The sequence below is a fragment of the Odontesthes bonariensis genome, chromosome 8, assembly GCF_027942865.1.
Source record: "Odontesthes bonariensis isolate fOdoBon6 chromosome 8, fOdoBon6.hap1, whole genome shotgun sequence".
In the NCBI taxonomy this organism is placed as follows: Eukaryota; Metazoa; Chordata; class Actinopteri; order Atheriniformes; family Atherinopsidae; genus Odontesthes; species Odontesthes bonariensis.
In genome coordinates, this window is record NC_134513.1 from 17,720,606 (window position 1) to 17,748,591 (window position 27,986).

At 39.5% G+C, this 27,986-nt stretch overlaps 1 protein-coding gene across 1 annotated transcript; it reads left to right on the forward strand.

Annotated features, from left to right (window-relative positions):
• On the forward strand, nt 1-27,943 carry ttll12 (tubulin tyrosine ligase-like family, member 12). The gene is made up of 14 exons (XM_075471978.1): nt 1-319; nt 1,510-1,667; nt 3,967-4,165; nt 4,310-4,469; nt 6,944-7,077; nt 10,311-10,387; nt 10,927-11,043; nt 15,496-15,690; nt 15,924-16,035; nt 18,728-18,879; nt 22,047-22,128; nt 24,397-24,465; nt 27,162-27,300; nt 27,656-27,943. The coding sequence occupies exons 1-14, from the start codon at nt 179-181 to the stop codon at nt 27,805-27,807; spliced, it is 1,887 nt and encodes a 628-aa protein (XP_075328093.1). The 5' UTR covers nt 1-178; the 3' UTR covers nt 27,808-27,943.
• The last annotated feature ends 43 nt before the right edge of the window (nt 27,944-27,986 follow it).

Here is a 27,986-nt window from a genome sequence, read left to right on the forward strand (position 1 = left end):
GAATGGAGGAATGAAGTAACTCCAGAAGATGGCAGTAGTGCAACTATTAGGACTCGAACTGCCGTAACACTCCACAGAATAACACGAAGAAGAAAACTTCTTCTTCAGCAGCAGCAGCAGATAACTGAGCTTTTCTTTTCTGAAGTGGCAAACACATGAGTAATATTTTTACATAGGTATGTCAACAAACCCGGAAATTTTGAATGATGTCGAAGACGAGGAGTTCCAGACCTTCGTGGCGCTCCACGCCGGAGCCCTCCGGTCCTCTGGGATTCCCCACATGTATTGGAGGAGCCTGCATCACAAAATCACCAACGAGGTCTGTTGTGTTCCGGCTAAAATTCCCAAGTAATATCACAGGCGAGACATTTGAATGTAAATTGTAAAAGTACAATCCAGATGTTTCTGTAATAACTGTTTACTGATGAAATAAGATGCTAACTAATTAGCATGTTAATTGGGTAAATTTTATGAAAGGGTGAAACACGCCTACGTAGATAGCGACACACAAGTTGGCTTCCAATTAGTTAATCAAAGGCATATTTCTGCTTTTTTCCGCGTGCACATCAAACGTGAATAGGTCTGACTTTTTCTGGATGGACGATTCTGTGATGCAAATGTATTACTCTTTTGAACGCATATTGTTTTGAGAAGCAAAACGCTTTAGTTTTGTGGCCCCAGCCAAGTAGTAATTGGTGAGAATGACACTTCCTTTTAAGATTTTGTAACATAGATACTAAAATGTTTAATATCACCAATTACAAATGTGTGCTATTCCAGTAGCTCCAGAGTAGAGTAATAAAATGTCAAATCAAAACGTGTACACCGCTTTTTTAGATTATGAAAGCACAACTTTAAAATATATGAATACATTTCTCAACAATCCAAGCAAAATAGGATATGTTAATGGTTGAATTATGACATGTCTAATACAAGCAACAATAAAGGCTCTGGGAGTAGCAAGAAAAATTGCTTGATGAAAGGTAAGAGAGGGATAAAGATGAGCAAAATCACCATGTGATGAAGAATCTTGTAAGTAATTATAAAGTCAAATGCATGCAACGTTTTTCATTTTCCCATGTAGTGAGAAGTTGTTGTTTTTTAGCTTTTTTTACAAGGAAAAGTTTTTCAAATCAGAAATTGTGTTCTAAAGAATCTATCCCTTCTTTAGTACAATTCAATCCAGATTTGATCAGTCCTAACTGTTGTCATACAGGACCGAGTCAAGCTGTGAATCGGAAGCCAACTTCAGTGTTGTAACAAAGATATGTGCATAAAATTGACAGTGCTACATCTAAAGATCTAAATCTCTAAAATAACAGGAACATTGTAGTATTATTTTAACACTAGTGCTACCAAGTGTGTTTGATATTTACTGCGTTTAAGTGTTCATCTGGCACCTTGGATTGAGTGCAAAAAATGACTTCAGGGAAACCTTTAATGATACATTGTTATATCCCATCTGGTAATGGCACAAGGATGCTCATGATACCTTTCTCTCTGTCGTAGATATATGATGCGGGGGAGGTTTTTGGAATAATGCAGGTCCAACAGGAAGAGGAAAATGGAGAAAACGAGGAGAGTAAGACGGACAATCCTGGAACTGTGATCAGTTCCAAAGCTGTGGTTACCCGGGAGAGTGGGCTGCAAGTCTCTGAGCCGAGCAGGTAAGGGCACTAAAAGCAGAACGTTACAGAAGTGATAAAAGCTGGTGCCCCTAGTGGTTTTCCATTACACGGGATTGTGGAGTGCGGTTCAACTGCCCCAGTTCATTTTGCACTGTAGAGAGTACAGTTATCTCTTATCTCTTTTTTTTTTTTTAACAGTATGTGTAAAGCATTGGCGACACAGAGGCACAACTTTGCAGTGTGTTTATTATGTCGCATTGATTTAAGAAGGCAAGACTATTGAGGAGGCAGACCCAGAACTTGCAGGAAGGATTATGTATCCCTTCTTGCTGTGAATGCCTCGGGATAACGTCACATAAACAGAAAACAATGGATGGATGGGTAGAAGCTTTGGGTATTTCCCGTGTGGAAAAGTCACCTAAAGGTTTCTTTTTCTCCCAGGATAGAAATAGTGTTTGGCTCATATAGCAGTTCTCCTGCTATATATAGAATATATATGTGTGTAAATAAATATATATATATATATATATATATATATATATATGCAGTGTTGCGTATAGTTACTTTGGAAAGTAGTTAATTAGGTTACAACGTTACTATCAATTAAGAGTACTCAGTTACTTTACAGCGGTACCTATTAATAAAAGTAATGCGTTAAGAGTACTCCTGCGGTACCGAAAATGAAAAGCCGTTTGCAGCGCCTCGCACATGCTGCAGCTTAACTGACGCAGACACACAGCCTACTTTAAATGCACCGAGACATCCTGACAATGAATAGCATCAGTCATTTACATTTACTCTTCAAAGTAGTGATTGAAACGTAGCAAAGGAAGACCAGCGGGATAGAGTGGTGCTTCGATGCAAGATGTTTTTTTTTTTTTAATTCGAAGTGGTAATACACAGGTAATGTAGGTCAGCAGCAGGGCATAGCCCTCCGCTGACACATCCGCAGGCGGCACAGAACTATCTGACAAAAAGCAGGCTACAGTCGGGATTTTAACGGATTACTTTTTTTTTTTTTTTTTTAAATAACTAAGTTACTGATTACCGAACGCACGAAACTAACAGGTTACGTTACTCGATAAAAGTAATCAGAGTACTTACTTTGTAACGCGTTACCCACAACACTGTATATATATATATATATATATATATATATGTGTGTATAAATATACAGGATTTGTACCCGGGTCACCCACATGAAAGGCAGCAATCTTTACCACTACACTATTCAGTCCCCCACCTCCCTTTGACAGCTGTCCGACTGCTTTGATCTTATGCAACTCCTCTTCCACCGTCATCACCTTAGAGATCACTAGCTTGTTCCTCTGCTTCCTGTTGCCTTGGAACACATCTTGGGTGCAGGCACCCAGCTTTGTTGCAACACACCCAAGATTTGCTTCTGCCAACCGCGATGTCACCCGACTGAGCTGTCGAAGAGAGGAGACGCCACAAGAGGATGCAGAAGCCGGGCTAGCACTCAGGTGTATGCTTTGTAGGGGTGGGCGAAAAAATCGATTCATGTACATATCGCAATTTTTAAAAATTTTTTTTTTTTTTTTTACGGGATGATTTTAAAAATGGATTTTTGCTGTACATGTTATGTACCTCTTTTTGTCTCAGTTGAAATAAATGTCAGCTGCTGGACTGACTGACAGACTGATGTGCATTGTTTATGGGAATGACATTCATTCTGGAAGTGTATGATTCAACTTTTTTGTTTTTTAAAGAGGAAGAAAATTGCAATTACTGATTATATCGAATCGCAATACTTGTAGAAATCGCAATTATCAAGAATCGTGATACAAATCGAATCGTGACCAAATCGTCCCACCCCTAATGCTTTGGGCTGAAGGCTAACCCTAGCTGACCAGTTCTCCCCTAAGTACTACTGGCCAACATACAATCTCTGAACAATAAACTAGACTACCTCAGACGCCATCTGACTATACAGCCTGAATGAGGAATTGTTGTGTGTTTATTTTCACTGAAACGTGGCTTCAATCATTTGATGTGCTCGACACAGCTACTCAGCTAGGAACTGTCACTGTTTAGTGCGGATAGAAACACTTAGACCTCCAATAAGACCCACAGTGACAGGCTCTGTGTTTGTGTCAACATAGACTGGTGTGCAGTCTGTCTCAATAGTCGCTACCTACGGCTCATCACAGCTGGAGTTTTTAGTGGTATCATGTTCATAAATACTTAGCTATATTAAAGATAGAGGATTATTCCATTGGCTTTTTTATTTTATTTTTTTTTAAATCTTGAATGGAAAATGCTAAAAAAAATTCTAAAATTAGACTTTATTGTGCACTCCTCTTCCATATTCATGCAGTGTTTTCCTGGTTGATCATGCTTGGACATACCGTGTGGAGCATGCCCGTCAGCAACTCGAGCAGATCCCCAGACTTTTACCCAGAATGGCTGCCCTCATGGGAGTGGACTGTCATGATGAGACCGCATGTCCAGGCATAGTGGATGCGATACTGGAGCGCATGTGGAAGTACAACCAGACTTATCACCTTTCACAGGGGGTATGTTACACCACCCCCTGATCTCTATTTAGACTTCTACTCCTCATGAGTTTCCTTCTATGATATTACTGATTTATGATCTAACAATATGAAAATGATCTTCTTTTGAATCACTTTGTAACTGAGGTCTTTTTTCATATGCAGTCAGCAGAGGAAAAGATTCCAGTGTGGTACATCATGGATGAGTTTGGCTCCCAAGTACAGCACTCTGACCAGCCTAGCTGTGGCATGGTTCCCTTCTTTTTCATCAATGGCCAGCTGGCCTACACTGTACTCTGGCCTCTGCATGACCTGCAGGAAGGAGGTGAAAGCAAACACTAATCCATACACAAAAGCCTCTTTCAGACATGTAGAATAGAGAAATACTTTATTCATTCCCTAGTGGGGGAAATTCAAATGAATAAAGTAGCTCTTTTTTATATATATATATATATATATATATATATATTTACAATGATTAGAACAAAAATGATAATAATAATACTAAATTAATAAATAAATTTGAGAAAAACATGTCAGCAGTCACTGACTTGTTTTGGGTTTAAAAATGTAGTGTGCTCCAATTATCTGATGGCAAATAAACTTGTCTTTTAGTGGGGTTACATGGCACTGAAAAGATCGGATTATTGGCTAAATTACAATAACTGAGTTGCTCCTTATTTGAGCTAGGGTAATTATCCTTGGATATATGGCGGTGAATGAATCGAATCATAGGCACAAAGCTGCCATACTCCGATACGATAGGTGGTGCTGTACCCATTTCAACTATTGCTAATAGAGCCACTTCAGGTTGACCTCTTCACCACCACCACCAACAACAACAAACTCAGGTATTCAAGAAAATGGCGAATGAAGAGCAAGATGGAGCTACGCCCCTCTACATTTCGTTTGTGATGAGCTGCTTGTTGCACAAACGGGATGCACAACGACGCATTCTCCATCGCGTTGTTTGTTTCTTTCTTTCTCATTCAGGCTTCAGACGTCATCACAGCACTGAAACCGCTCTGGTCAAAGTGTGAAACGACATTAGGTTGAATACTGATTCGGGTAATGTTTCAGTCCTGGTTCTGTTGGACCTCAGCGCTGCGTTTGATACTGTATATCACAGAATCCTGTTGCACAGGCTGGAAAACTGGGTTGGACTTTCTGGAGCGGTCCTTAACTGGTTCAGGTCCTACTTAGAAGGCCAGAGTTATTTTGTTACAATTGGCAGCTATGAATCTGAGCGAGTGGCCATGACTTGTGGAGTCCCCCAGGGGTCAATTCTTGGACCTCTTCTGTTTAACTTGTAAATGCTCCCTTTGGGTCAGGTATCACAGAACTTTAACATCAATTATCACAGTTATGCAGACGATACACAACTTTATGTGTCTCTGTCACCGGACGACTGCAGCCCAGCAGACGTACTGTGTCAGTGTCTGGAGGAAGTAAACACCTGGATGAGAGAGAAATTTCTACAATTAAATGAAGACAAAACTGAGATCATTCTGTTTGGGAGCAAAGAGAAGAGGGTCAGCGTTGGTACATATCTTGAGACTCGGGCCCTTAAAATCACTGACCAAGTTGGTAACCTCGGAGTGTTGATAGACTCAGATCTGACTTTCAGCAGCCACATCAAAGCTGTCACCAAGGCAGCTTTTTACCACCTCAGAAACATCAACAGAATTAAAGGTTTCCTCTCCCAAAAAGACCAGGAGAAACTCATCCATGCATTCATCTCCAGTAGACTCCATTACTGTAACGCTCTTTTAACTGGACTTCCCAAAAAGAGCATTAAACATCTGCAGCTCATCCAGAACGCTGCTGCTGGAGTTTTAACCCGGACTAAGAGATCTGAACACATCACACCAGCTTTAAAATCTTTACACTGGCTTCCATTCAGTCACAGAATAGATTTTAAAAGCCTGCTGATGGTTTACAAATCCCAGAATGGTTTAGGCCCAAAATACATCTGTGATATGTTCAGAGAATATAAACCCAGCAGAGCTCTTAGATCCAAGGACTCAGGTCAGCTGGTCCAGTCCAGAGTCCAGACTAAACATGGAGAAGCAGCATTTAGCTGTTATGCTGCAAACAAGTGGAACAAACTGCCAGTAGAGATTAAACTTTCACCAGATGGAGACATTTTTAAATCCAGGTTAAAAACTTTTCTTTTCTCATGTGTCTATGCATGAAATATCTTTTAACTTATCTAGACTGTTGCCTGATTTTAAATTCATTTAAATGATTTTATTTGTTTCTCTTTATATTATTTTATGTATTTTTAATGCTTCTTCCACTCCCCGCTGCAATGCTTTTATTTTATGTGAAGCACTTTGAATTGTTTGTACATGAAATGTGCTATACAAATAAATTTGATTTGATTTGATTAAGGCGGCGACAACAACAGTAATATCGTCTCTTCCGACTTCCGGTTCACGACCCTGGGAAAAAATCTCGAGCATGCGCAGAAAGCAGAGTCTAATTCACCACATGCTTCACCCGTCGACATGAACGTTTAATTTGACTTTCAACCGAGTTATCTCGGGGTCTAAATCCGATCTGCTTACCAATTTGTCAGCCACTTCACCCTGTAAGCAGTTAGAAGCAATAAAGACCTTATTCATCCCCTAGACGTAGAAACTATATAGTTCATCTGCCCCTAGTTTATCTAAACTCAATCCCACACATTGCTGTTGCCTTAGATACGAGAGCATCTAAGGTGGATTAATCTCAACCTGTAAGCAACCAGTGGTATAAGCCACTTAAGATATTTCAAACTCTTGACGATTTCCACAGATGAAGTATCCCGTGATTACGCATATGGAGAGACGAACCCACTGGTGAGACGGTGCCGTTTACTACCCTGGATACCAGATGATCTCGAAACGGCTAGCAGCATCATTACAGAGCCCCCGGACTCATATTATGAGGTGACGATCATCTCTTTAATTTACACATACACTGCTAGAAAGAGCCCTGGCAAAAACAGAAATATTGTATGCTTAGTTTTGAGCAGGCCATTGCCAAAGTTTGGTGTTTAGCAAAATCTTCAGTAAATCTGGGATAGCTCAGTTTAGTAGGAGTGCACTTTAGATGTAGTAGGATATCAAGTTTTCATGGACAGAATCGGTGATGATTATGATTAATGCAAACTAGGTCCAATGACAAATTGATCGTTGTGTTGAACGGGGTTGGAATATCTTGGGTAAGCAGAGCTGTTAAAATATTTACAGAAATATTTCAGATCCCCTTTCAACGCACATTTTCTTATATTGTAGATATTATATATTGTGAGGGACAGAAAAGAAAATAGGAATTTGGGAGATTGTATGTCCATAAAGTCAACTTTCACCCTGTGTCTCACCAGAATATTAAGTTTGGTAACCATTTGTTACCATGTGTCCTGTTTCCATTTAGGAGCAGAATTCATTCAGAATGTCCAAATACAGTGGAAACCGCTTATAGTGATCACGTTGGTCCAGAGCCAATTTGAACACTATAAGCGGTTGATTACTAAAATCGAAGTTGTATTACAGTACAGGTATTTCACTTATTTTTTATGGAGAATATCATCTAAATGCCATTTGTATCGTTTTTCAATGAGAAAAACTAAATAAAACGGATAGCTTCAGCATTTACTGAATTTTATTATCATGCAAATTTAATTACAGTAGGCCTACTGCGCAGTGCGCAGACATACTGTAGGCTAACTCAAATACAGTACGTTACTTATTCTCTGCTGTGCCGCCGGTGCATTTTTTTTCTTACAAGTCAGAAAATAAAGTTTGAATTCAATCCGCCTTTCAGCACCCCTGCTCGGATCTATGCTCCTCCGTGCCGGTGTTCTGTCGATTTGTGCTACTTGGTGTGAAAACGAAACTTAGAAAATCCGCTTGGCGCATGCGCAAAACCGCAAAGTAGCAATTGTCGACAAGTAGGAGAAATCGAATGAGCACCGGCCTCCCATTTTACAAGAACCAGCCTGGAGCTTCCAGCAGGCACACGCGCATTCAATCCGCTCTCCAGCACCCATCCTCGGACACATGCTCCTCCATGACTTCCTTTTTCCAGCCATGATTCGCGCGCTTGCTGCCCGGTGTCAACTCGTTACGTTGGCTAGCGAGGCAGAAGCAGACGTCCAGAAAGGAATCAAGGGAGTAAAAAATAAAATAGCTACACGTAGTTTTAAAATTATTTTTGCACATGTTTATTTTCATAAAATGGCCAAAAATGAACATTATAAGCGGATTTCTTGATCACTATAAACGAATTATTTAAACAGCACTTGTATAGAAATGATTCCGTCCCAAGCCTTTTGATCCATATAAGCGGTTGATTACTATATCCGTGACCACTATAAGCGGTTTCCACTGTATTGCCCTTTCGTCCCGCTATCTTGTCCAAATTCTTCCCTGACGTCCATCTACAAACAGTTGCCTAATGCCCAGTCATCGAACACATGTGACAGCTCAATCTGCTGAGTGCCAAAATGAGAGTGAGGAAGGATATTTGACAACTGCGGAGCTCTTATTCTATCGTATGCCAAATGTCCTGACTTGAGCGTGAGGAGGACATTTGTCAACCACGGAGCCCTTTTTCCAATGTGCGCCAGATATGAGAGAGGGGCATGGAGAAGGACATTTGTTTACACGGTTGACTTATGTCCTTTCCCGATGGCCCAGATGAGCCTTATTTTTCCAAGGACATTTTGCAGACCTGGACCTCCACCATTCTAGAGTGGGTTAAATTTTCAGAAAGAAGCGCAGTTAGCACACTTGGTATACACATAAATCGGTGGTCTGTGTGCCAAATGTCCTTGAGACAAAAAGGCTAATTTGAGTAACTTTGAAGGGACATTTAGCGACCATGAACTCCCCATTCTAGCATGTGCCAGATGTCCAGAAAGAAGTTGGCAATGTGCAAAATCTCCCAACAGGAGAAAGATGTTTGGGCAACCACAGACCTCTCACATGCAAGGATGGGGGTCCGTAGTTTCTAAATCTCATTGGGACAGTAAAGCTTATCTTGGACACCATATTAAAATGTGAACTTGGTGGAACTTTGGCTGCTTAGAAAACAAGGGATTTGTGTGGTGTTGAGGAGTTGAAAATTGGAGACGTAGTGCACATTTAAACATGCTCTTTGTGATTACCATTTTGTCGTCCTTATATATACCGATTCATACCTTTTTGTCCCAAGGACATTAGGCAACCATGGACTGCATGAGATATTCTTGCATGTGCCAAGTGTCTCAAATTGTGGGAATCTAGATTTTCTAAGATTTTCAAGGAGAGCGCTATGCAGTTAGGCTGTTACAGTGTGGGCAGGTGTGTCTAGTCTGTACCACTCACAAAGTGTAGGGCAGTCAGTTCTGTACTGTGTCAAGCCCATACTACCTGAATAACCTCATTAATCCAGTCATTGTACCCCTGCATGAACAACACAGGCCTAATTTCATCTTCATGGACGACAATGCTCCAGCTCACCGAGGTTGCATCAGTAGGGAACGGCAGCTGGAGACGGGTGCCTCAAATGGAGTGATCTGCATTTTCTCCAGTCCTGAATCCTATAGAATACCTATGGGATCAGCTGAGTCGTCGTGTAGAGGCTCGTAACTCTGTACCCCAGAACCTCGATGACCTGAGGGCCGCCCTTTAAGAAGGGTGGGATGCCATGCCTCAGCAGTCGACTTGTGAACAGCATGAGGCGTCGTTGTCGAGCTGTAATTGATGCTCAAGGGCACATGACAAGTTATTGCCATTTTTTGTTGTGGTATACCCACCACTGTTGTTGGCTTTTGTTTCAGTAAATTGTTTGAGATGAGGAAATCACCAGTCCATACTTCTACTTAAATGCCCTACCTTCATGACATAATATCAATGTAGCGTGACCTTTTGACATTTTCCATCAATTTTAACCGAAAGCCAAATATCTCTATATGTATGTATCTATGTATCATTATGGATATATTAACTTATTTTTAACATTGTTGGACTTTTTATTTCTATTTGCTAAATATATATATACACACCCACACACATATTGCTCTTTTATATGCTTAGTTAGTTTTATTACTATTTTTATATTCTATTCCTTTTTCATGCTCTTTAAATGTTCAATTTTTCAATCGATAATGTGCTCTCTTCTATCTCAATCTTTTCAGACTATTGCATGTGAGAACAAGGAAGAGCTTCCTTTGGAAATCCAACCCTACATTTTTGCAAAGGATAAAATTTTCAAGTAAGTGTAACCTCTGTATCTTATTGCTGGAGATGTAGACGTAAGACTATGGCCAATTCTTATATATATCTATATATCTATATATCGAAATTCCCCCCTGTGTGTGGTGGGCCCATGTAGAGGTGGCCCATGTAGAGGTGGCCCATGTAGAGGTGGCCCATGTAGAGGTGGCCCATGTAGAGGTGGCCCATGTAGATGTGGCCCATGTAGAGGTGGCCCATGTAGAGGTGGCCCATGTAGAGGTGGCCCATGTAGGGACCCTTCTTTGGGCTGAGCCCAACTGAGCCCCAGGAGCTAAGGCTCCCCCAGGCCTGGGTCCAGGGGGGTGCCCTGGTTTCCCTTTTCTGGGCGAGGTGACTTTAATTGTCTGCTGGCACTCCATCGGGGTCTTTGCTCTTCGCCTGTCCCCTCCCCTGAGTCCAATATGCCATGGGAGACAATCAAGTGTTTTTGGTTTATACATTGATGTATTTAAATTATTATCAGTGTTGTATTTTTGACCAAAGATTTCAGAATTTTTCTTATGCTTTTCTTTTCAGAGTCTTCTCAGAAATGTCCCAAGTAACAGATAATCTGACACATCCACGTTTTCAGCAGACAGAAGAAAAGGAGGAGGCTGATATCATTTGGAGTTATAACCACATCAAAGACTACAGGTTTGAAACACTGCGTTTTTGTTTGTTTTTTTGCTTTGTTTTTATTTAGTGTAGCTGTGTAGATTCCTGCTGCTTAGAAGAGATCTGGTCACTTTTTGGATTTTATGACCTAACTAGTAACAGTGTAGCGTTGGCACGTTATTAATTAATATTTCTCTCGATAATTGGGGGCACCACCTCTTGTTTTGTTTTGACTTATTTAAGTTATACAGTCCAAAGAGGAAAACTGTTTAAAATCTTACAATCCTGGTATGTTAAATTAATAATCAGTCTCATTCTGATTCGTACGTTCTGTTTGAAGTGACAACCGACTTAGTAACTGTCCGTGACGCTCTTAAATGGAGTAATACAAACATTTATTCAACATTGCACAGGTATATAGGTGTATAAACAATTGATAAAGAGACAGAAATTAGAATTATTGGTAATACTCAGAAGGGCACATAAGGGAAGAAAGAAGCAGTTCACTAACAGGGTTACCTATCAAAATGTGACTAAATCGGGTTCGTAACAAGGATTTTGTGCCAACTGTCTTCTGCCGGCGGAGGTCTGCTCATTCGTCGCTTTCAGAGAAAGTTTTCATTTTATCCACGGCTTCAAAAGATCTCAAACCAGCACCTTACTTTGTCGTGGTAGCGTAAGGGGTCCCGTGGTTCTTTCCTTCTGAGGCGTTGGTGTCGAAGGCTGTGTTTCCGTGGTAACCAGCGGGATGATGTAGAATCGACTTCTTTAGTCTTCCTCCTTGGATGGAAAGTGGCGGCTTGGACCGGCTGTATGAGTTGGCACACACTCGCGTGTATTGGACCAGACTTTATATAAAAGAAAGGGGAAGTCTAAAAAAAAATGGTAATTAATAGTTACAGAGAGAGGACAAGAGAGTTGCGGAGCGTAAGGGATAAGAGAGAAAATGATAAGAGCGTAAATGACAAGAGAGCGTGATTTCATGCGCGCCTCTCTTTTAAGCTGGAGATCACATGTCAGCTTTCGTCCAATCAGAGTTCAGCTGGCTTTTGACCCAACGAAAAAAAAGGGGGGTTGACCACGCTGAATTTATGAGACAAAAAGGGGAGAATTCCTGCTTCTTCCTTATACCGTATTTAACTCATATGACAGTGATTTTAGACAATATAATGTTCCTAACAGACAATAATGTTGCATACGAGCAGGCATAAACACACATATGAGCATGGAACAGTTATCAGCATACAATACTTCGTATTATCATGATAGAAATGGTATGACAACTTTTGGTCACTGTTAATTAGAATGATCTGCAGCTCTTTGGGTAATACCTGTGGAATTAAACACTATTGGGTTATGCATTGCATATAATGAGAACATTAAACATCCATAGTTGAAATTGTCCATGGTCATTAGGCTGACATAGTGAAAAGTGTCCGTTATCCATGTCCTTTGGGGGGCGCTGTGGCTCCACAAAAGGGATTCTATTAAATCCAGTATTCCATAACTTGGTAAATACTTCATGTAAAAGAATGGCGAATGTTTCAAAATGATCTGTAGATTTATGCAGTTCCGATTTCAACAGTTTTATTCCAAGAAAAGTGATGATTAGGGTTGATTCTATTCTTCTAAAAAAAAAAGTGGAGAGTTGAACATTCCTTGTAACAGACCAGGAAAGAAGAGCAAGCCTGGTTTGTTTCTCTGTCAGAGGGTGTCAGTTTGCATAATTTATTATGCGTGGCTGGCGTGGAGGAGAGAATCTCACAAAGGAACTCCAGTAGGTTAGAATTCACATCTGGGTCCTTATCTCCTTTGGGTAATCTGTTGAAAGGGTCATAAACAGTGAAATGTTTTCGATGTCAAGACATTTGAAAAAGGGGGGAAGGTTAATGTAAACATCTCCATTCTCTGTCTTTCCTGAGAGCACGCTACAACAGTAATATTTACATTTATTATATAAACTTTTCCCTCTATGGTCTCACGTGGTGCTAGAGAACCCCTGGGTTTGCCAAATAAGATTCCTTAAGTATAAGTGCAGTATAATGGCTATATCTGAACTTAACAGCAAAAACTAAATGTAAATGTATATTATTTATACAGCCCTTTACAAACAATCATTACGATGTACCAAAGTGCTTTACAGTAGGTAATAAATAAAGAGAAGAATAAGTAAAAACAATAAAAGAACAGTGAAAGCAATAAAATACAACAAAATCGAATAAGATAAAAATGTCATCATATTACTGGGTATTAGGATAAAAGTCTTATTTGCGACGGATCTGGTGTTGATGAGAGCCCAGGTAAAGGACTAGAACTATGTTTTTCAGTTCAGTTCAACTAATTTCAAACTAATTAATCCTGGAAGGGGAATTATATAGCTGCAGTCTAAATTATTGTTTAAGATATGCTATTGTATTTAGGTGGATGAGAAAATAAAAAAGGGGGGGAAAAAAGTTAAGAGGTATGGTAGAGTTTTTCTGAAATCGCCATGAATGGATTTGGGTGTTGTCTTAGTACTCTGGCAAATTAGCTGATGAGTACTCACACAGAATATACCGGTAACACAGGTGAACTATTTCAGTCGACAACATGAACGGAAGCTCGCAGCCAAAAGTTCAACATCTGGAGTGCAAAGACGCTCTTTTTCTGTGACATGCCCAGGATGACACCATCTGTCCTCACCATATTAAAAAGAACTGGATTCCCCTTCTCCTTCACTGTTCCCTCTATGTCCGCAGTCTTTGTCTGCCCATATAGTTTTAAAGGTGAGTCGAGAGGATTTAGAGTTGTCCCTGAAGCCACCTTTTGGTGGAAAATATTATTGCCTTCCTGATATTTCTGCTGCATCTTCCTTTGCATTCTATCTGCCATTGATCAATAGATAAAATGGTTTAAACTTCCTTCCTTGTTCTTGCTCTACATCTGTGGCAACTCTTCTTTAACTCATCTGGATTTGCGGTCTGATTCCTGGCATTACTTGAGTTTTTGGAAAGCTCAGTCAGCTGCTCCCACACGCACACAACTTTCCTGTCGCCATGGTTATACATCATAACAGATGTACAGAAGTGCCAAAGTTATGAGCAGAAATAATGTCAGCAGCACAACATTCAATTTAACACAGAAAAATGTTTAAAAAGATCATTATTTTGACAGTTAAAAGTTAAAAGATGTGAAAAAAGACACTAGGGAAACTCTCTTTTTAACAAGAGGCCTCTTGCAGGACCATGAGGGGTCAACAAGCACCATGACACCAGGCCACTGCTGAGAAAGAGAACCACAAATGTTATACATATATGGAGAGTACAGAGAGTGAGAGTAGAGTGAGGAGAGGTGCTCAGTGCATTATGGGAGATCCCCTAAATTAACTAAGGGATGTTTCATTGTCACCTGAGCCATCACCAACTATAAGCTTTATCAAAAAGTAAAGTTTTAAGTCTAATTGTCAACGTAGAGTGGGTGTCTGCCTTCCAATTCCAACGTGGCAGCTGGTTCAAGAAGAGAGCAACCCAATAACTGAAGTCTTGTTGCCCATTCTGCTTGTAGAAACCACAAGTATATCTGCAGTTTTAGAGTGAAGTGCTGTTGGAAAAATATCAAACTATGAGATCTTTAAGGTACAGAGCTTGATCGTCAGGAGCTTTATATGTGAGGAGAACCGTTTTAAATTCTATCCTGTATTTAACAGGGAGCCAATGAAGAGGAGTCAAAATTGGAGAAATATGATTTTTTTCTTGCTCGTTCTCATCAAAACTCTGGCCTCAGCATTTTGGATCAGCTGCAGGCTTTTTCAGGGATTTTTTTTTTCAGACAGCCCAATAATTTAAGTAATCCAATCTCCTTAGCGAGGAAATTGTTTTTGAATTGGCTCTATATGAACGAATTGGATTATTTTATGAATAATTATGATTACAATTAATTGAATTCCAATTGGCTTGAATTGGACTTTATTATCTAAGTGCCTTGAGATGACATTTGTTGTATTTGGCGCTATATAAATAAAAATGTATTGAATTAATCCAATCTTGAAGTATTAAATACATCCACATGTTTTTCTACCTAATTTTTGCAGTACAATGATGAATAAAGGCGGTCCTTGAAACCTGAAATTTTATCCTTGGATTATTTTCCTATATAAATAACATATATTACACAGCTAATCTTATAATAATGGGTATCTGTTTTTATGTGGAATCACAAAATTCAATAGATATTTATACTCGTTGCAACAGCAGTGGCAATAGCTAACAGCAATATAGATCAAATAAATTGGTTACACTTTGACAGTGGAGAAAACAAAGCCGACAGTTTTACAGGTGGTACATATAAAAATAAGACAACTACTTGTTCATCCTGCACACATACAGCTCTCGGTAGGCTAAGAGCTGAGCTGACCACATGTCTGATTTGAAAAACAAGTTGTTACAATTGCTTCATTGATGACAAAGATGACGTGAATTTTCATTTGAAAACATTTTCTGGTTTCTCTGGCAGGAAATTGAGCGAGGAGCGACCTCGTGTCATGATTAACCAGTTTCCCTGTGAGAGCATCGTCACAGTCAAGGACTGTCTCGCTTCTGTGGCCCGCAGAGTGAAAGGCGGTACATCCCCGGAGTGGCTTCCAGAGACCTTCAACCTGCAGACTGAGCTGCCACAGTTCATCAAGCATTATCAGCTGAGACAAAACAGGTTAGGGACAACTTCTTTTTTTTTTTTTAAATGATCACCATATGTAATATGTGAAAGTGTAAAAAATGATCTCATCAGTAAGCACTAAACCATATTGAATTTTTTTTAGAAAATTCAGAGTTATTGTGACACAATCGACAGGTGGTGCTGCATAAACCGTGAAACTCTCGCCCAGAGAGGTATTTTGAGTTTGAAATTATACAGGCTGCATAAAAGTTTTCTGTATGCTTTAGGGGAGAAGATAACCACTGGATCTGTAAGCCCTGGAATTTGGCACGTGGACTGGACACACACATTACTAACAACCTGGCCTACATAATCAGGCAAAGGGAGAGTACACCAAAGGTATCACCAAATATATATATATATACACAATCTAATCAGATTTCCGTGTTCACACTAAGATGACTAACAAGCATCAAAATGCATCTCCTGATCTTTTAGGGAATTAATATCACGTTTTCTTTCATTTGCTTTTCCCCAAATTCCTTGAAAAATGGGCCTCACTCTATGCAAAAGTGCTCCAGTAAATGTAATAATTTGATACAATAGAAATACAATTTCTATATATTAGTATATTATAGCCAATATATCTACATTTAGAAAATGAATCTTGGCATCTTCCAGATCTTAGAAAATAACTATACTTTGTTGCAGGATGGTGTAAAACTGCTCAAAGATAAGTGGTAAAAGCATATTTAGTCCAAAAACAATCATACAATCAATGCAATAAATAGTTTGCCAAGTTTGGGCTTAGCTTGCAAATATATGTGGTGTATGAGGGATGGTCACATTGAAACGGCCTATGTGTAGATGGTACAGGAAGAACTCTTTTACCTTTTATTGCCAACCAGGTCCATACCAGAATTACAGAATGATGCATCAAATCTGGAGAGATCTTCAAAGCCCAAATGTCCAATGCAATCTCTGTCTCACTGTTGGTGCTTCTCCTGTTAAGTAGGGTAAAACCTTCCCATATTTGGTAACCCTGAAGATGCTGTGTGCCCCAGTCAACAGGCACAAAGCTAGAATATAATGTATACATATCTAGAATATAATGTATACATATCTAGAATATAATGTATACATATCTGGTGGGCCTCTGTTGGACGTACTAACTAAGGAATGTGTTTTTCTAAAAATGTCTATGTTTGACCCTCTTTGGAAACATCTCTTAAGTAACAGGCACTATATATTTCCTCACTTTGGGACTACTCGGTGTCCCGTAAAATGAAATGATATTACAAATATGTCATAGCAAGTGACTGAACCCCCAAAAAAGCCTCATCGTTCGACATTATCTATCAGAATCAGAATCAGAAAAGATTTTATTGCCAAGTAATTTTCACATCAAAAGGAATTTGGCCTGCTCTGTTTGGTGCAATAAAACAAAAAATATAATAATAAAATAAAATAATAAACTATAAAATAGTAAAAATATATGTACAAAGTATTAGTAAAATGAATTGAACATAGATCCTCAATTTCAGAGTCAACAAATTAACTAAGATCCTATTCATGTACCTATGTTCACATTATTTTAACTATTTTAGACTAGATAAGCTAAATCTATTGAGTGATTAGACCAAATTTGGCTATAGTAAAAAGCCAGCCTACAGGTCTCCTTTCAGCCACATAGCTCATCACTCTCCTAAAGGGCTCAGTATAATGGCGCGAGCCGATGCGCCAGTAGTTGCAAACTCCGTCACAGAGGTGTCGCTGCCACCTGAAGGTTGCCGCTAACTACTCTGCAACGACGAAAGTGGCGAAGAAAACAATTCCACTGTCCAGAGCAGGAAGAGTAGCACTGTCATCAATGATGCTGCTGCAGTATCTGGAAGATGAAATGTTGCTCAGAACCTTGGCGACGAAAGAGAAAGATTTCTTACATAACAGCTGCTGAGCCTGCAGACGTTGAAATTTCAATAGGTGTGTTATCACCATTATAGTCTGAAATAGGACTTAGAATATTGCTATAGGACTTTTAAGTGTATTGTGTTACCTTTTCTTTATTTGTGATGTATTTGTGTTATGAAATGGTGTGCTTCAATGGACACTCTTGGGAATTATCGTTGCCTTTCAGGATGCAATAATAATAATAAAAAGATTAGTTTTATGTAGCGCTTTTCATAATACTTCCTGTGAATGAAACGACAACAACAAATTCCTAATGACATCATTTATTTACAAATAATTGCACAAAGTATTTTACATGACAAAACCGTCAGCCGTGAGCCCTGTTTTCGAATTGGTCCATCCGGTTGGTCGTTCTCCGCACGGCAAGTTACAAATTTTGAGTGGTGCACGACTACGCGCCACCTTTTCATGGTGCGCGCCAGGTGGAAATACGTCATTTTGACGTCATGCGCCAACTATAAAACAAGGTTAACATGGCTAAACATCCATGTCTCTTTCACCAATGAATTCTGTGTTCCCTGTAGGGAAACCTGCAGGTTTCCCTTCGTCCATTCAATAAAAAAAAAAAAACACCTCCCATAAAAGGTGGGGAAAAAGATTGGACGGCGTAAGGGACTCTCATTCCTGAGCCAATCTAAGCATGACATCCCTGTTTTATACTAATAATTGCAATTACTTAATTAGTAATTTTATGACCTTTCTGGCCAATTCGGTCCAGTTGCATCCTATTATCGAATATATGTCCACAAAGTGTGGCCCCCTTCTTACACACGCTGTCTCCCATGGCATCCTTTATCTGCCTGTTTGGAAGGTCCAGCGTTCGGGTGTAGCCCTTCTGTCTCTTTGGACTCTCATTTACATTCGGTGAATAATTGAAAAACAAGGACCGTTTTAGTAGCTTCAAGTGGGCCTCAAGAAGTTTTTTGGCAACATCACATAATTCCTTTCCTGAGGAAGTCCTTAGTCAGCATTTGCTACATCTGGCTGAGAGGTATCATGAAGTTGGGATACTGTTCATTTTGCGTTCTGTCAAAATTTATCAATTTCAAACTTATATCAGGTCCAGAGAAACGATGCCTATATTTAGAAACTTTTCTTGTTTGTTTGTTATTTTTTGTAGGTGGTTTGTAAGTACATTGAAGATCCAGTGCTATTCAACAGGGAGGAAGTGGGAATGGTGAAGTTTGACATTCGATACATGCTGATGCTGCGTTCTGTGCAACCTCTGCAACTCTATGCCTATAACGTATTCTGGCTTCGCTTTGCCAATAGGTAAGTTATACATAGATGCATTAACCCATTGGGACCAAATTTTTTAGGTTTAAAAAAAAGCCCTCTGAAACTTAAGGGTTTTCTGGAAAAGTTAAGTGTTTCCTAAAGTATTTCATGTTATTATATTGAAAAACTGCAAACATTGATAAGTAGTATTTCAAAGGTTAAACTTTTTGTTAATTATTGACTTTGTCCCTATAATTATTGTTGTCTTTTAAAAAGTTATAATAGTTACTGTGTCTTTTAAATTATACAACATAGGAAATAGGACCACATGAGTTTCTCCACGCTGACATGACACCTCAGGTTATAATGGTTAAAATCCCCTTCTAAAAGTTTTTCTTTCTGCAGATCTTCAGTTAATATTACATGTAAAAAAAAAAAATAAAAAAAAATTTTAAATCAGTTACAAAGTATTTCATCACAAAATTACTGTTGTATTTACGAAATAGAAAAATAGCCTTTACTCTCAACAGGGCTCTATTTACCGTAAATTCCGGACTATAAGCCGCTACTTTTTCCCAGGCTTTGAGCACAGCGGCTTAGAATGCGGTGCGGCTAATATATGCTTTTTGTCTTTTTGTTTTCATGCCACCAAAAACATTTTGCACTGTAACATTAGACCAATACAATTAAGGATTAGTTCACAGTGGTCCAATGAAATTGTACGATAAATCCAACATACTTACACTACTAAATTATTGTATCAGTCATTTGTACTCACTCTCAACATGGAAAACAAACAAAGAAATGCGTATGATGCAGCTTTTTAAATTGAAGGCGATCAATGACTTTTCCTGGTAGGCTACTGTCTTTTTTTTTTCTTTTTTCTTTTTTTAACCAGCAGTGTTACAGGCACTGTTCGGGAAAAAAAGCATTTATGTATGTATTTGTTTCTGTTACCATATGCATTTAATTAAGTTTAAAAATCCTCACTTGTAACATCTTTCTGTGTAAATATCTCATGTTACAATAGCCTCTTTCGGACTGTAGGAACCTTTGGCAGTTCTAATAACCTTTTAATCCGCGGGGCCGTTTTCTCCCGTGTTCGGACATACAGGAACTCGGGGCTTTCTCCCTTAGTTCCTATAACTATTTAGCTCCTTCTCCGAGGTCGGGTCTTTTCATGGTTCTATAGAACTAATCTAAGGGAGGTGTGTGGTGGTCGGTAGCTACGCCCCATGTCATGCTATCACGGCTGAAATGTCTCCTCATTTAATAAGTTAACTTACACTGGTCTCATTTGTCTGCAGCCTGCTCTCCTTTCTTCCTTCATGAAATAAAAAACCTCTGTGAGCTCTTCCAGCCTCGATATTAGACGCCTGATGTGATTGTCCATGATTAATATCACCATCATGCAGACCATGAACACAGTGGCCTCTCCGCTCTCCATATTAGCTTCTTGGTGGTGTTTTTCTTCTCTCCTTACTTTTACCGTTTTGTTTTGTGTTTGAATGTAGCGCTAAACGGCTAACGGCTAACACGTCACTGAAGCAGACTGCTGCGCACGGCGCATCAGTCCCTATCAGGTCCCGACTCATGTGCGAATGCAGACTGAAACAGTTCCGCTGGGGAAGGACAGTTATCAGAACGAAATTCGAGGAGGGTAGTTCTGATAACTACTTTCTTAGAACGGTCTGTCCGAAAGCGGCTTATGTGGCCACCCGCAGCTTGTAATCCGGTGCGGCCTATACAAGTACAGAATGGATTTTCTTTTTAAAGGGACACTATGTAATTTCTTCCCCCATCTAGTGGTGCAATTTTATTTTGCAAAGTTGAATGAATTTGCTCTCTAGCGCCTCACGTTTTCAAATGTGCGCTGCAACTTCTTGAACTACGGCAAGCGGAATGTGTCAAGATTCAAGAAGCTATAGCTTCAGACTCAAGGTCCATACAAACAAAAAGAAATCAAGACACACAGTACAAAGAATTATATAACACACATACAACAACACTATGAATACAGATGACAGATAACATAACATCTCCTTTGGTGTGCAAGCAATGCAATTAGTCATATTCCGGGAGTTACCAGAAGTGACGTTGACGCAGCGTTAGCATTAGCCTGTGTTAGCAATAGAAGCATTAGCAGCGGTAAATAAACTCCCGGTAAACATACAAACTTTCTAATGCCTCGTTTTGTGAGCTAAGAGCCTATGTGTACTACGGCAGAAGTTTGGTAACAATCAATGCATTATTAGTGGGATAATTTACGAGATAAAATCTATTTAGCATTTTTTTTTAAAACTTTATTAGTAAATCAACAAAATAACAGTTTACAAATGTGAGCATAACGCCAAAAAGAAGATATCCAGGGGGAGCATAGGAATAATAATAAAAAGAAGATGATGATGCACTTACAAAAAGAAAGCTAATGAACACAAAGACATATGTGCCAAGGAATAAAATCTATTTAGCATTAGCGGCTGTAATAAGCCATTTGGCGGAAATGACGTCACAATGACGTCATTTCTGCTTGTAGGCCTGGTGGGGAAATCGCGATTCGAAGTGCTTTATGTCCCTCTCGGCACTTCGTCATTTTTCATAGAGCAGAAGGACATGGCAGCCTCCATAGAGCTTACCTGCTCTATGTAGATACAGACTAGTTATTCTTCACTCAGGAGGATAAGTGAGATTTTTGACAGAGATCATTTTACACCAATGAGGACTAACTTATGAATGAATATGTTGATTTGAGCTAATAAATGACTTAATTTATTACATAGTGTCCCTTTAAAATTAGAGGGTGCGGCTTATATTCAGGTGTGCTCTTTAGTCCGGAATTTACAGTACTCATCTTTATTTATTGATAGACTTTAACTACTGTAATAGTCTAAATCAAACTGATGGAGCTTTATATTGGCTCAAAGTAACTACTGATGTCTGCGCCTCCCTGCTCACTTAGTAAGTTTTATACTTTTAAGTTGGTAAAAAAATAGGTCAAAAGTCAGCGTATCCACTGATCAGTTCCCTAAGTTTTGAGGCAATCTGGACCACAGTAATTAACTGACCAACATGTCATTCCTCAGCAGCACAGATGTTGCCATATTTAAACAACATGAAATTTTGTTAACCATTTTATTTGCATTGATATCAAGATCTTTCGCGTTTACGTCAAGAGAGTAAATCCCTTTTTCTGCCTGGACTTGATCTGTATCTCTTTTTAGGCCTTTCTCGTTGGACCATTTGGACGATTACCAAAAGCACTTCACTGTCATGAACTACGCAGAGGGGGTGGAGCTTAAACAGGTAGCTTTTTCCTATCGTGTTGCCATTTATGCCGCTTTCCCATTAGATATGGTACTGTGCGGTACGATATGGCTCAGCTTCCTTATTGTTCTGTTTCCCATTGTAGATAGTACCATGTAACTGATACTACCTCAGCCGAGATTCCAAGTGCACTGTGGCTATACCGTATATGGTGACATGAAAGCACTACAGAGCACTGTTTGTTCAAAGAAGAGGAAAGATCTCTCCTAAAAGGCGGAGCACCTTCTTTTTTCTTTTAATTAGCACATGAAAAAAAATATATAAAAAAACAACATATTAAAAAAGTAGAAAAACAACAAAAACCTATAAAGTATACGGTAGATAAAGCACATGTGCAGGAGAAACAAACAAAAAAAAAACCTAAGGGCTTGTCAAGTGGTCCTCCAAAGATAAACATTCTACATAAATTTAATTTAAAGTAATGTGAAAAACAACATCAAGCAATTGAGAAAGAGAGAGGAAAAAAAAGAAGCAATTTGGTGATATATAAAGAAAATATGTGGGTTATGCATTGCTCAACTGGACCAATAGAAAGTGAATTATTGGTTTCTTAAATGATTTTATGCTTGTACAATTTCTACTGTGAATTGGTAATGAATTCCAAAAGTGCGGCCCTCTGAATCTAATTGAGAATGTTGAGAGAGAAATTAGACTTGAAAAAAGTGGGATGGAGATTATTTGCTGACCTTGTGTTGAAATTATGAATCTGGGAATTGAACTGAAATAAAGATTGGATACAAATAGGAAGTAACTTGTGAATGGATTTATAAACAAATACATATTTGAAGCGTATTTACAGCAAAAACAGGAAGAATACTCAGGGATCGAAACATGGGAATGGACCTAGTGAATCTGTTAGAAAGTGTCATCATTTTGATGAATCGTTTTTGTAAGGTGAGAATACAGTTTAGGGAACTCTTGAAAGTACTTGCCCAAATAATATTATAGTAAGATATGAAAGGAAAGATCATAGTATAATATAAATTGATCAAGATTTTACCAGGCAATAGATGACGTATTCTTCTGATTACTCCAATATTCTTTGCAATTTTATTTGAAATAGACGGAATATGATTTTTCCAAGTGAGATTTTCATCAATTAAAATAGCCCTTCTTAAATAACTGTGTTGAAAACTCATAACGTGCAATAAGTACTCTTTACTCCTCTATAGTCCTCACTTGTTAGTTGATTTAAACATCTGCTAAGTCAGTGCAAGGTAAAGGATAAGAACACAGCACAGTTGTGTCTTGTTCGTGTTGCCACAGTTTCACAAACACTGTGCTGATAAACAGATGATCCCACCCACGGTAAAGGGATAATGTATGTAATGATAAACCAGGCTCTAAAAAAGCATGTCGAGTCCAACCGTACTGTACTTTACCATGTGATGGGAGGCTGTCGCAACATTTTCTCATACTTTTCCATTTTTGGAATAGGCCTGTGAGATGGGCTGGTCCTTATTGTCTTTTCTTTCTTACTTTGCTAAAGTGAAATTGAATGTTTTATTGGAAAACAACTCTGTAGGTTTTTAGTCTCTGCTGCTTTTGGTAATGGTTTTAAAGGGATAGTTCGCCTCTTTTGACATAATGCTGTATGACATCCCATACTAGCAATATCGTGCATGAACATTTTCTTACCCCCTATTACGTCCTGTGAGCCGAGTTCCAGCCGAGTTTTGGTGTTGACGAAGGTAGTCCGGCTAGTTGGCTGGGGTCCTGAAAATAAAGCGTCTTGCTTCTCAAAACAATATGTGTTCAAAAGAGTAATACATTTGCATCACAAAATCGTCCCTCCAGAAAAAGTCAGACCTCACAATCGCTTGGCGCTATTTTCTCTCTCCCTTCGTATCACCACAGGCTGTGTAAACTGAGCAGACCAAAGTGCAGACTGAGCAGTAAACATCGTAACAGGTGCGGCTATCGCTAAGTGGCTGAACGCATTGATATGAAGGGAGGCAAAAATAGCACCAAGCGATTGTGAGGTCTGACTTTTTCCTGGAGAACGATTTTGTGATGCAAATGTATTACTCTTTTGAACGCATATTGTTTTGAGAAGCAAAACGCTTTATCTTTTAAACCCCAGCGCCAAAACGAGGCCGTAACTCGGCTCACAGGACGCAGCAGGGGGTAAGAAAATGTTCATGCACAATATTGCTAGTATGGGATGTCATACAGCTTCATATCAAAAGAGCCGAACTATCCCTTTAAGTCGAGTAACAACATTTGAATTTGAATCCCTTTGCATAGGTGCACTACGATGAGTTTATCCCCATGTTTGAGAAGCAGTATCCACAGTATCCATGGAAAGAGGTGGAAGTAAGTATGGACTTATAGACTCAAGTGTGGACTTTTTCATACATCCAATTAAAAAAAAAAACTCAGTTGAATTTATCCATCAAGCTTTCATTTGGGCTTTGTCCAATTCAGGGATTTGGGGGGGCTTGAGCCTATCCCAATGTGCAAATACCATACAGAGAGAACAGAGGAGCTCATAAACTAGCAACAGAAAGCTAAATGGATGTCTGACCCAAGCCAGCAACAGTTCTAAGCTTTAAGTTTTATGTTTCAGCTGCAGTAACATGGCTCTACTTTTAACTTTTTATTATGTGTTATGTTCTGATGTAGGGTAGGTGCAAGACCCAGTTCAGAGCAAATTCTACTCAGAACTGTCTTACGACTGGTTTGAGAGCCAAAGCATTTCTCTAAACAGATCTCCCAATATATCATTTTAATGTCTATCTAATGTATTCAGAATTTCCTTGGAGGCCGCAGTGCAGAAAGACGGCGTATCTTCACTCAACAAAGTGTTATTGTCCCTGAAAACCTGCTGGTGTAGTGCAGGGTATACAGTACGTGGGTATGTGGAGTATACTCATGTTTCAGTCGGCATCGAGTACACCCAATTTCAAGTCCCCTCCTTTGTGTTTCACATTCAGTGGTGTGCTCCAATCATTTATTTATCTAATTTTTTTTGCTGACCCTTTGCTCCTTTCACTGGCTAGTACTTGTGTCTTTTTTTTTTTTTTATATATATACTGGTCCAGTTACATTATGAAAATACTACTGCAGAAATTTTTAAGTTGATATGGAATGGTATTCTTATAGTGTAAAATGTATGTAAGAATGCTGTGTATTCCTGTATAATAGGCAGTTGTTGTTTACAGGAAAAGTTGGGCAAGAATAGAAAGAACCTTTTCTCATTTAGGCACCGGCTCCAAACCAGCCCCCGAGCTGCTGGAAAAAGGCTATCGCAGGATCTGGGATTCTTTAGTTATTTGTCTATTCGATCATAGTACACATGAAGGCCTGTATTTACAATCCTGGGCAAATTTCTGCGTGGTTGCAAATCAGAAATGGCTCCTATGGAGTTATGTGGATGACATGTCAAAACTATGCTGATCTGCAAGCATGTCGTCAACCAGCTCAAAAAAAGAAAAGAAAGTGACATAAATAAAACAAACAACAAAATGTAAGGATCTGCAAAAGGCAAGTATTTTTTTTACACTTTTTTTTATTATACAAATATTTCAGGTCATCTTTGACTTCCCCAGTTGACAAAGACCAACAGCAAAAGTATTCTCCAATATCTTCCACTTTCCAAATATCAGTTTGACATGAGGAATCTCTGCCTCCACATCCTTTCTACCATTGCGAGTATTTAGGAGGCGCCTCTCCAGTCCGTTGTAGTGAAAAGCTGGAAGGCAAAGCTCTCAATTTATGTTTCAACCCTCACCTATGGTGACGAGATCAGGGGAGTGACCGAAAGACTAAAGTTGCTGATACAAGCAGCTTAAATTTGTTTCCTTCAGAGGGTGGCTTGGCTCAGTCTAAAGAGATGGGGTTAGCAGCTCAACCATCTGGATGACGTCAGCTGAGGTGGTACGGGCATCTAATTAAGCCCTATTCGGACGGGACTAGTTCAATGGGGGGACGTATGGTAATGTTGGTTAACCAGACGACGCCAGGGAGAAGAAATGACCAATTCGGACGGGACAAGAAATCCCTGTACTATTCATCTAACATGGGAGGAGTTGTTGGTTACGCACAACCGTCACATCCTGGATGCTACGCACGTCTTCATTTCACTTCCGTAAACCCCATCTGTAAACAGACATGGCGCCGACCATGCGTGCTTGCAAGCAGCGCTTCATCCAGAACCTCCATGTTTGCAAACAGACACACCTAATTGTTTCTCTCTTTAAAAGGATGTGATGACATATTCCGTACTTATTACCAAAGGTCGCATTCGCACGGGATTAGTATTACCTATGGTAGATACTCCGGACCGTTTCACAGGAGGTAGAATTCTCGGCAAAGTTTACCGACATACTCCGCTATCTTTACTGACATGGCGCGTTCGGACGGGACTGGATTTCCCGGTTATTATTACTTTACCCCAGGTCCCCCCATTAAACTAGTCCCGTCCGAATAGGGCTTTAGAATGCCTCCCGGTTGCCTCCCTTTGGAGGTTTTTTTTTTGGGCATGTTCTACTGGGAGAAGTTCCCAGGGCAGACCCAGAACTAGCTGGAGGGGTTTTATATCCCATCCAGCCTGGGAACACCTCAGGATTTCCCTGGGGGGAACTGAAGAATGTCGCTGGGGAGACGGATCTCTTGGACCTATTGCCTCTTATAAGTGGAATACAAGTGGAAGATAATGGCTGGATGGATCAAAAGTTTAGTAAATAAATTGAAAATAATTTCAGTGCTCTTATTCTCAACTATTGTGCATTAGAAGGGAAACAACCATGAATATATTTGCAACAGGGCAAAGACCACTAGGTCCATGCTTTCAGGATGCAAAATGACCACTGCGCTATACTGACCTTTAAAGATGGAAGTATTCATTTGTTCATCTGTAAACCTGTTATCAGAACGAGCTAATCCTAACTACCCTGAAAATCATCAAAACATGAACCACACCAAATAATGTTTCTATTTTTCCTAAGGGTGTGTTGAATGCTTGTATTAATCCGATGTATTCGATCTCTCTACCCTACGCACTCTCTCAGGCAGAGTTGTTTGAAGTTTTCAAGGAACTCTTCCGAGCAGCTTCTTGTCGACCGCCTCCTTACGGAATCTGTCCATACCAGTCATCCCGGGCAATCTATGCTGTAGACCTCATGCTGAAGTGGAGTCGGGGGAAAGATGGTAAGCATTGGTCCAAAATGTTAAATGTATCAATATGGGATCATAGTTGTGCTGGGCAGGCCTATTGACCTCTGACAGTTTTGCTGCCTTGAGAGGATGCACAATGATGGGTGCCAAAGTAGCATCTGTTATAATGAGATAATTGGTGAAATTAATTTCAGTTTTCACTATTTGAAGAACCATTAATGATTGCAATGCAGTCTTTTAAATTCTTATTTAGTTCTTTGTTGCAAAAATAAATAAAGCTGCAGAACTACTGCTACAGGCTAATGTAGCTCCATTCTAGAGAGTAATTTATTCACTTTTTGTTTTGGTTTGTTTTAACTAATGTGCATGAATTCTGTTCCTGGGTCAGGTGAGCGGGTCATGCAGCCTCAGATCCTGGAGTTGAACTTCAGCCCAGACTGCACGCGGGCTTGCGTCTACCATCCCGACTTCTACAACCACATGTTCCAGACTCTGTTCTTGGACAAGCCCGAGGACTGCCCTGTCACACAGATAGTGTGATCAACTCAACATTTTGCCTTTTATTCCATTTTTTTTTTTTTTTTTTTCCCCATTCCATTCAAAAAAAATTAAATACTGCATGAAAAAAAATATTGTTTCAAGATAATTTGTAATTAAAGTTACATTCCACTCTGTCCACCCATCTGTTGTTTGTTTTTTACCTGCTGATCCTGGATCCA

Excerpts from the sequence above, each read along its gene's own strand:
- ttll12 (XM_075471978.1), top strand. The coding sequence starts at position 179 with ATGTCAACAAACCCGGAAATTTTGAATGATGTCGAAGACGAGGAGTTC. Across the intron at positions 16,036-18,727 it reads AAAGGGAGAGTACACCAAAG|GTGGTTTGTAAGTACATTGA; the intron begins GTATCACCAAAT and ends TATTTTTTGTAG. Across the intron at positions 27,301-27,655 it reads GTGGAGTCGGGGGAAAGATG|GTGAGCGGGTCATGCAGCCT; the intron begins GTAAGCATTGGT and ends TTCCTGGGTCAG.